This window comes from Phaethon lepturus, unplaced genomic scaffold, assembly GCF_000687285.1.
Source record: "Phaethon lepturus isolate BGI_N335 unplaced genomic scaffold, ASM68728v1 scaffold18864, whole genome shotgun sequence".
In the NCBI taxonomy this organism is placed as follows: domain Eukaryota; kingdom Metazoa; phylum Chordata; class Aves; order Phaethontiformes; family Phaethontidae; genus Phaethon; species Phaethon lepturus.
In genome coordinates this window covers 11,268-21,061 of record NW_010534279.1, presented here as the reverse complement: position 1 = coordinate 21,061, position 9,794 = coordinate 11,268, and the positions used below count along the sequence as shown (strand labels likewise).

Below are 9,794 nucleotides of genomic sequence, written 5' to 3'. Positions count from 1 at the left end.
GATCTACTTCTAGTCTACTGTGTGCCACCTTGCTTTCCTAATGTGATCAGAGGAATGGAACACCTCTCCTGTGAAGACACACTGAGAGAGTTGGGATTGTTCAGCGTGGAGAAGAAAAGGCTCTGGGGAGACCTTATTGCAGCCTTCCAGTACCTGAAGAGGGTCTACAAGAAAGCTGGAGAGGGACATTTTACAAGGGCATGTAGTGATAGGACATGGGGTAATGGCTTTGAACAGAAAGAGGGTAGATGTAGATTAGATATAAGGAAGAAATTCTTCACTAGGAGAGTGGTGAGCCACCGGAACAGGTTGCCCAGAGAGGTTGTGGATGCCCTATTCCTGGCAGTGTTTAAGGTCAGGTTGGATGGGGCTCTGAGCAACCTGATTTAGTGGAAGGTGTCTCTGCCCATGGCAGGGGTGTTGGAACTAGAAGATCTTTAAGGTCCCTTCCAACCCAAACTATTCTTTGATTGTATGATATAAGATACCCCACCACACAGCTAACTCAGCCAGTACTGTGGTATGCATGTTCTTGTATGTTGTGAGGCCTGTTTTGTTTCTCAGTGTGATGCTTTAATCCTTCTTCGATTTTGATTCATGCTGTCTCTTTTGTGTTCAGTTGTGGTAAAGCACTTTCCCACCCCACCTTTCTTTGTTAAGAGAAGTCTTTCAGAAACAAGCTTTGATTTATGGTTCCAGGCACTCAGGTGAAGTTTTCAAACAAGCTTAGTCTGTGCCAACCTACATTTTCATTGAATTTTTGACACTTACTTTCCTTTCAATGGAAAAATGGTAAGCCAGTCCTAAAAACTTTTTTAAATGTTACTTTCTGAAAGGTTAAAAGAGAGCTTCTACCTTGTGTAGTGAAAAGCTGATCTCTACCTGGTGAGGCAGCCAAACCAGGTGCATTATCGCAGCCCTCTTCAGTATACCCACCTGTTTTTCAACTACAGCGCTGAAGCCATTGGTAGCAACACCATATTGGTTAAGATGTGGATGGGTACAAGCATTTAACCAGCCATCTACTTTATTTTCGTAGTTTTCCTGAGCCTTGCATATGGCATTTCTGTGTTTTCCCTAGTGTAACTGCCTGATCATACATGGTTCCTATGTTGCATTTCATGGAAACTTTTTTTGGTGCATCAAGCAGCATGATTAGCTGAAAACTCTTTTAACCATCAAACCTTTATTGCCAGGACAGTAGAACTTCAGCAGCCCTGTGGGGCATGATACTAAGGGCAGAGCATGGTTTGCCAGCATCTCTGCAGTAAAGATGGAGGGGACTGTAATCAGCCCCTTTCTTACACCAAAACATGTGTCTCCAGCTTTCTGTGTAGCTTGCAAGTGTTGCCTCCACCAGAACCAGTTTGATTGATCTTCCTTTGTTTCCCCTTCACGCAGAACAGCAAATGGCTTTTCCTTTCAGCATGAAGCATATCACCGAGTGTGTTTCTTTTTTTGTACATAGGTTGGGATCAAAAAAGTCTTTGCTGAGGTTCTTCCTTCTCACAAGGTTGCAAAGGTCCAGGAGCTCCAAAATGGGAGGAGGAAGGTTGCAATGGTTGGTGATGGAGTCAATGATTCCCCTGCACTAGCCAGGGCCGATGTTGGAATTGCAATTGGAACGGGCACCGATGTTGCCATTGAAGCCGCAGATGTTGTTCTTATTCGAGTGAGCACTACAGTTTTTACCTGTCCTCTTTTATCACTGACCCTCCTCTTTTTGGTTTGGTATTCTGAAGACTGCATGTGGAAACCTTTCAATGCTCTTCTGTCTTGCAGAATGACTTGCTGGATGTAGTTGCCAGTATTCACTTATCAAAGAGAACTGTTCGAAGAATACGAATAAATCTGATTCTTGCCTTAATTTATAATCTGCTTGGAATACCCATAGCAGCAGGTATGTGACTGCCAGAGCTCAGCTTGTTGAAGGTAGCAGCACAGTTGCATTCTCTGGTGCCTCTCACAGGATTTCCTGCTCAAGGAACCAAAGAGAGGTTCCTAGAGTATTTAAAACTTGGCAGAAGGACAAAATAAATACATTCTTTTATCTTTTCACATTGTAGAAAAAAATCTTTGTTCCCCAAATTTTTAACTATTAGGAATAAATTCTTATATGATGAAATTAAAACCATGCTCTTATTTCACATAGCAGTACTTGGGGATTAGTTTCTGTATATTCAAACCCGTCTCTAATCTGAGATACCATCCCATTTCTGCATGCTTCTTCTTTTATTCACCCTGAATCACACATTTTCTCTCCTACTACTTGCATTCTCTCTGCTTCTGTCAGACATCTTCTCATGCTCCAAACTCGTCTTTAAAACTTACTTCACGCATTCCTCTTTATGAGTAACTTCTCCCTCCTTTGCCTGGACTATTGCCTTGTCTTTCTGTTGCTTTGTTTCATGTGCAGAATAGCTGTAAGGGACAAATAGTCTTACCATGTGGCCACAGTCTTGTAGCTGAATTGGTGCAAAGGTCATCCCTTGCAAGGGAAGGGACATATTTAAAAATAAGTGAGTAAATACATATCAGTCTAGTTGTGTTTATGGAGGGTGTCAGCAAGTCATAGAACTGCTGATCTGTTCTATGATATGCAAGGGAGTGAAATGCCTGTCTTGGGACAGGTGGTTCTGGCTCATGTCCATATGGTTTTTTTGCTAGGTGTGTTCATGCCTGTTGGCCTCGTGCTTCAGCCTTGGATGGGATCAGCTGCAATGGCAGCTTCTTCTGTGTCTGTCATGCTGTCTTCCCTGCAACTGAAATGGCAAGTTGTCATATACTAATAAATTGGGGAATCGTAGGCAGCGCTGCTGCTGGGACTCAAGTGAGATGTTACTTTGGGCTTTGTATACCTAAAAGTACCTGACAGTCCTTTAGCTTGGTGTTGTTCTGTATAATCCTTGGCTCCAAGAGACAGGTATCTCTATAACACACCTGGGCTGAGACAGTACTGAGCATTCTTTATCTAGCAGCTAAAAGTGTGACTGGATGCCACCAGGGCACCTGTGTTGGCTATCTAGTTCAATACCAAGTGAGGTAATGGTCAGCAGTGGTTTTGCTGTGAATATCAAGTGAACAAATTATTCAAACAATAGTTGTCCATAACGTAGCAGTAGATGTTTTTTAAAAGATTTGTACCAGCTTTTCTTTTTTTGTCTATTTGATTTAGCCAGAGAGAAACAGAAGCAGTGTATTTATTCTTTTGCACCTTGCTACAGACAAAGTGTCTTGCTCTATTTTTTTGGAAGTAAATAAATTTCTGAGCTATAACAAGATTTTTCAAATTCTATTAATTTTTTTAAGTTACTTTTTTTTGGGTATCCTTTTTGTTTGCAGTTACAGTGGACCTGTTTTTAACAGCATTGTGAGCAAACATCTTTCAAAAATAAGACTTTTTATGGTGTCTGAAGTGAGTCCAAACCTTCACATATTTCTACTGTAGCTGGGGTCTTCTGTAGTGTATAGTACAGTATAGTATAAACTAGTACAGGAAATCTGTTGCTGCATCATGTTTCTGATCCTGCAAATGCTCAATGAGGCCACAATCTAGAATAAAAATTACGTACATGCTCACATCTGTTTGCAGAATCAGCCCTACCACTAGAGGGTTTTCATCCTAGACACTCCAAAGGATGAGAAATTTCTATAAAGGGATTCCTTTATTCTCCAATTCTTTTGATCTTGTGCTGATAACGTTAAGTATGGGACACCATTGTGGTGAGATATTGAGAAACCCCCAAAACATATTTGGCTTCAGACTTATAGAAGCTGCATTACAGTATACTCTGTAGGACAATACTCTTTCTTGAAGCTTTACATCAGCTGAACAGAACTTCAGATTCCAAAGAATGCAATAATACATATATGTGAAGAAGACCATGCATACTTGCCATTGCTGGGCTTTTTTTGACCTAAAATACATTGAATCAGAAAGTGACTTTTGGGTCATCAAATCCATTCCCCTGCAATTGTCTACTACAAACCCTTTCACAATTCAGCAAACTCATAATTTTTCTTAAAGAACTTCACTTTGAGAGTCCCTCTCTTTAACTATTGAAATGTCTTAATGCCATGTGACCAGTACTCTTAGCTATTAACATTGTGTCTGAAGTGCAGGTAATATTCAGGTTGTCAGAAGTTTCTGATTTGTTCTAATGCTGAAGACACTTCTACACATTGACCTCTTGGTACTAAACATCTTTTCTCTTTCTCTTAGGTATAAGAAGCCAGACACAGAAAGTTACGAAGCACAAGCTCAAGGCCACATGAAGCCACTTACTCCTTCCCAAATCAGTGTTCATATTGGAATGGATGATAGGAGGAGGGATTCATCCAGACCGGCTCCTTGGGATCAGATTAGCCAAGTGTCCCTCTCTTCCTTGACTTCAGACAAGCTGCCGAGACGTAGTGGTTTTGTGGAGGGGGAAGGGGACAAGTGGTCATTGCTCATGAATGGAGGAGATGAAGAACAGTACATCTGAAGCACTGTATTCTTAGTACAGGAGGAAACATTCCTCCTCACCAGTGATAGGAGGGACTGACTTATGTCATCACAAACTTCAAGGTTGTAAGTGAAGTCATTCCTTAAGCTCACAAAACAATTGCAACTCAACTTGATGTTGGATTGTGGATTTTTTTCAAGTCACCAGTTATTTCTGTGAATCTGTGGCTCTATAATGAACTGGCTCTTTTGCATACAGCAATTAGTGAAATAATGTAAAATTCTAATTTTCAGAGTCTAAAAGATTTTCTCTCTTCTGGACTGTTTTCTGGGCACCAAATTTCATACTTTTCACTCTTTCTAACTTTATTCTTTCAAGAGCACATGAAGCAGAAGTATTTCCAGAGGTGCCAAATATTAATTTCTGTGTCCAAGTGAAAATAGCCACAGCATAAGGAGCTCTGTGGTCGGAAGCTGTATTTTTACAGAGAGTTTGAACTAGTCACGTCACTGTGAGAGCACTTTGTATTTTGGATTCATATGCATCTCCTTGAACCAAAAATGCTTCGGTGTTTCACTGACTATAACTCTCTGAAAGGTCTATTTCAAAGATTTTCACTTGCTTTCAGGTATTTCATCCTTTTGATGCACATTTCTGTTACTAAACTCATTCTGTCATTCCCCCTGCTCTCCTAGATTTTCTCTTTTGCTCCATATGAGCTCTTTTTTCCCCTTTCTTTGCACAAGATATCTTCCATGAGTTGTTATTATGTTTACAGATATTGTTTGGGACAAACTCCTTTAAGTCACCAGGAACTTTTCCATTCTTGTTTAAGTCCACAAAGGCAGAGCAATCCCTGGTCCAAGTTAGAATATCATTTTCCTGTGGATACTTTGCAGGACCCCATGAAGCTCCTGACAGTTGGGCAGTCATCTGTCTCACCTCTGGCAGAGTCAAAAATTTATGCCAGTGTGAGCAAAGGTGGTATTTACCAAAGTGTGACTGAGAGCAGAACTAGCACTGGTGTGACTGCAGCATGGCTGAATGGAGTGAGTTTATTGCATAAGTTAACGCCAGCTTGCTGGTTGCTCAAAATGGAACCAAAAGTTTAAATGGTGAAGGTGGAAAAATGGCCTTAAAATGTGGGGCTTCTATTTGCTATCATATAAATAACCTTTTCTGATGAGAGAAGGACTTGAACTAAGAAGGTTTGTAAGAGCTTGAATTTTAATATAAATTTCTATTAATGTTTTCAGTTGGTTTTAATTTCCCTCTCTAGTTTAATGAGAAATCAAGGTGCTGAAGAACCTTTTTTTCACTTTAATGTCTTTACCAAAGCTTGCAGTAATTTTATCACTGTGAATGTCAAATTGATCCCTTAACAGTTTTTAGGGTCAGGACAGTAGGTATCAACGGCTTTGGTACTCTGAATCCGGTCCCGGGGTGCTGCATTGCTCAAGTGTGGGACTCCAAAGTAAGCAGACCAGAGTTTTACAGCCTAACCTAAAAAGTGAAAGAAGAGGAATTGCTATGCTAAAAACAATGTGAAATAATCACTTACTTTCATTGACTTAAATATACAGCTGTTTCCAACACGGGTTCAAATCCTGCTCCTCCTAATGTAAAAATGAAAAATAAGTCAGAGAGGAAAAGAATTGTGCTTGAAGCATTGGGCAGGTCTCTCTGTTCTCTCTTCCTCTTAGTATTATATTTGAGCTCTCCTTAGCAAATGTCAACAGAACTCTCTTAAATATAATTACAAATAAGTTTTAAAACTGCAAAATCTCTCTATATGTGTAGAGATTACGTTCACAGCACACACACTTTTCAAACATGCCACAGGTGCCTTTACATGTCCTCGTGGGGAAGATGGTCTACTGTTTCACTGGTTTATGTTTTCTTATCAGTGCTTACAGTAAAAATATTGTGTTTTTTTTTTAAAAAAAAAAACGAACAAGCAAATAACTTTGTGTCTTTGTTTTTCTTTTTTTGGAGGAGTACATAAAAAAATAAGAGCATAAGCGAGAATTGCAGGATACATATGCACAAGAAAGATTTTGTGACTGCTTTGTGACGTATTTCAGGCAGGATATATAGCAGGGAAAAAGGGGACAGTGTGGTATTGCATACTGAGGCAGGTGCAGTTGCAAGCTTGTTGAAGGGTGGAATTAGGATTCAAAATCGTCTTGAGAAATTGGACAGAACTGACAAACTCTGCAAACAGGACAGAGAGGAATTAAAGGTCAACTTGGCAGAAAAAGGTTGGGTAGTTGGCTGGCATTCGTTTCGTGACCCGTTCTAACAACATAGTGATGCTGCAAAATGAACAGAAACATTGAGATGTATAAGGACTGTATTATCCATATGACATAAAATACCTCTTTCCATTCAGCTCTGGAGAGGCATCCGCTGAAGTTTCAGGTCTAGTTCTATATGACATACTTGTTAGGAAAAAACAGAGACAGTTCAGAGAAAAGCAACGAGATTTAACAGAAATCTAGAAAACATGAGAACATAAGTACATGAGAATGAGAAATACAAGAAGATCGAAGGAGTTTGAGTAGGTTTGCCTACAGAATACTCAAAGGAAACACAAATCTCCAAACACAAAGAAAACAATTTATTCCTTTCATCTTTTCAGTGTCTTTTATGTTCGTGGTGACTAGAACAAGAAATAATAGGCTTACTGAATCAAAGAAGATTTAGATTAGTCACTAGGGAGGAACTGTGTAACAGGAAAGATTGTGGAGCACTGGGAGAGATCACTGAGGGGGCTCTTTGGACGTGCATGGCAATCAATCAGGCACATATCTGATGACAATGTGTTAGCCAGAGATGAGTCCTGCCTTGGGGCAGGCGACTGCCCTGGACAGTCTCCTGACTTTCTCTCCAGATGGGCTTTCTCTTATTTCTGTGAACATAACATGAACTGGAAAATCATTGGAGTGGAGGACTGATCACAATATCCTGCTCTCCAGAGGTGCCAAAGGACTGGAAGAAAGATCGGCTTTGACTTAATAACCTGAACTGAACTGTAAAAATACGTTAAGGTTTCCTAACTAATTTGCGTAATGTCTTAGACTGTAAACTGCCATGAAACTTGCATAAATGCCTATAAGAAAGTTAGAATAGCTACACATAGTCAAGAAAAAGAAATAAAAGTGCTAGTCCTGACACTTGTGATCATGTGCTCTTGTTAAACTTGAGCTGACTCACTGGAGGGGCGTATGAAATAGAGGAGAGCATCTGCATTTCTGCATAATATAATTATGAGCTTTCTTTGTCTTCACCATGACCACCTGCCTGCAGAGCCCCTGGCGGAGCGAGGTGCTGGCCTGTGACTGCTGCTCCTCTGCGCTATGAGCCAGGTCCAGTAAAAGGGCTGGAGGAAGGTGCCCGAGAGGATGGGCTTTTGGGGTAATCCCTAAACTCAATGCCCCGGCCACATGCTTCTCCCCTTTCCCAGGACTGAGTATTTTGATGGATTAGACAGTGTGGAGGAGCTTTTCAAATCCCAGTTTTGGTCTTAGGTGTCTACATTCTGCATGTTCTCCTGGCGTGACTCAGTTACTGCCTATCTGACCCTAAATGTTGATATATCTGATGATTTACGTGGGATGTCTAGTTATTTTGCCCTGGGAAATATTTGTGAGTCTGTTCCTGTAACTTTTTTTTTTTTTTAAATGAACACAGAAGACATCTAATGAATCAGATCTTTTACTTGGGCTTTCATGTTATTTTTAGTGCAGTAGTCCAGGAACAGTGTTTCCTGTGAAGTTTTTCAACTATTTTCCTTCTCATGCTATAGTTTTGCCATAAAAGATTTTTGGTGCCCTCAGTTCACAGGAAACAAATTATTCCATTTCATTTCCTCCTCCCTTCCCCCCATTTCAAGCAAATCAACTGCCTGATTTCTATCCAAGCTGATTACAACCTTTCTCTCACTAAATATTCTTCCAAGGATTGTATTTTCTCTAAATGCACTTTGTGTGAAGAAAACAAATGAGTAGGTGGTGAAATTATACAAAGGTGTGCAGGGATGGGAAATCAGATAACACGGAGATGTCGGATTTAATGTCCTCTACTAAAGTGCCAACAGCAAGCGTGTTGGTTTGCAGTGGGAAATCGTTTGAGAGTCACAACAAAACAAGAAGCGGTGAAGCGCAAAGCATCCTGCTCACATGTGAGTCTCAGACAGGCACAAAGATGGGAGGAGGCAGATTAATTCCTCTCCTTCTCTCAAGTTAAAAGCACCCAAGCTTTGCAGGCAAGCATGGCCCCTCCACAGGCTCTCTGTGCAATGATCTGATTTTCACGATTTGTTTATCTTCGTGCATAGAAGGATGATTTCTGAAGTTTCCCCTTGTGCTGCAGGTGAAGGGAAGGGATGCCGCAGGAGATGTGTTTGTTTCCCACTTGGGCATTCAGCTGCCCCAGGTGGAGGTAAGTCCCCTGGGAGACTTTTGCTGGTCAGTGCTGTGGTCCAGCTTGTGGGGCTTCAGTGCGAGGTTCAGGTCGGGGGGCTGTGGGCCTGGCAGCGAGCACCTCGCCTCGTGGGGGACCACGAGATGTCACTGCAGGTCCAGCCCAAGCCGGAGAATCCCCTTAATCTGTAAAGCACCTGAAGGTCCAATACATTCACTGCTGGTTAGCAGCGAGGAAAGAAAATGCAAAGGGGGCAGTTTAAGTCAAATAATATAGTATCTCTCAAATTTTTGGGCTGACTTGATATTATATAGCCCAGGAACAGATTTGAGGCTAGCCTTTATTTGCCTTGAGCTCTGAATTGCTACTTACTTTGTGCTATTTGATACTTAAGTAAATCCTGAGCTCCACATACGCTGTCTGTTGAAATTATGGTTAGTTTTCTTTTTCCTTTGACAAGCTGAGATTCAAGACACAAAGCAACACTGCAGGAAGGAAAAGCATGGTGCGGGCGCCCTCAGAACAAACCTGCACCTTGCGATGGGAGATTAAACTCCCCAGGCAGCTGAGGGTGCAAGACTGCTTGTTTGGTCAGTTTTTGTTTTTAGCAGACTCTTAAATTAGGGGAAGTCACTGTGTAGACCCATCATAAGGCTCCAGGAATGTGTTTCTGTTCAGGGGAGCACTGAAGCACAAGTGTAAATCCTTTTGGAGTCAATGAAGATAAGGCGCATGCTCAGCGCTCCTCTGAACTACATCTGCATGTGTCTCATGATAGATATAAAAAAAAATTTTAGGCATAAATCTGAATATTTGAGGCCTCCAAACACTTAGGGAGCTACCCAAAATCCATACAACTATTTTTAAAATGAAGAAATAGACTGCATTTGAAAGAAGTTCCCCAAACTGTTTTTGCTCCAC

The 9,794-nt window shown here is 41.1% G+C and overlaps 1 protein-coding gene across 1 annotated transcript in view; it reads left to right on the top strand.

Moving 5' to 3' along the window:
• The window catches only part of ATP7B (ATPase, Cu++ transporting, beta polypeptide), a 30,640-nt gene extending 25,894 nt beyond the window's left edge, over window positions 1-4,746 (top strand). Inside the window, exons 18-21 of the mRNA XM_010285483.1 lie at window positions 1,469-1,672; window positions 1,783-1,900; window positions 2,668-2,770; window positions 4,223-4,746. Coding sequence (XP_010283785.1) covers window positions 1,469-1,672; window positions 1,783-1,900; window positions 2,668-2,770; window positions 4,223-4,487 — 690 coding nt within the window. The 3' untranslated portion in view covers window positions 4,488-4,746. The remainder of the gene's footprint in view (window positions 1-1,468; window positions 1,673-1,782; window positions 1,901-2,667; window positions 2,771-4,222) is intronic.
• Window positions 4,747-9,794: the final 5,048 nt, after the last annotated feature.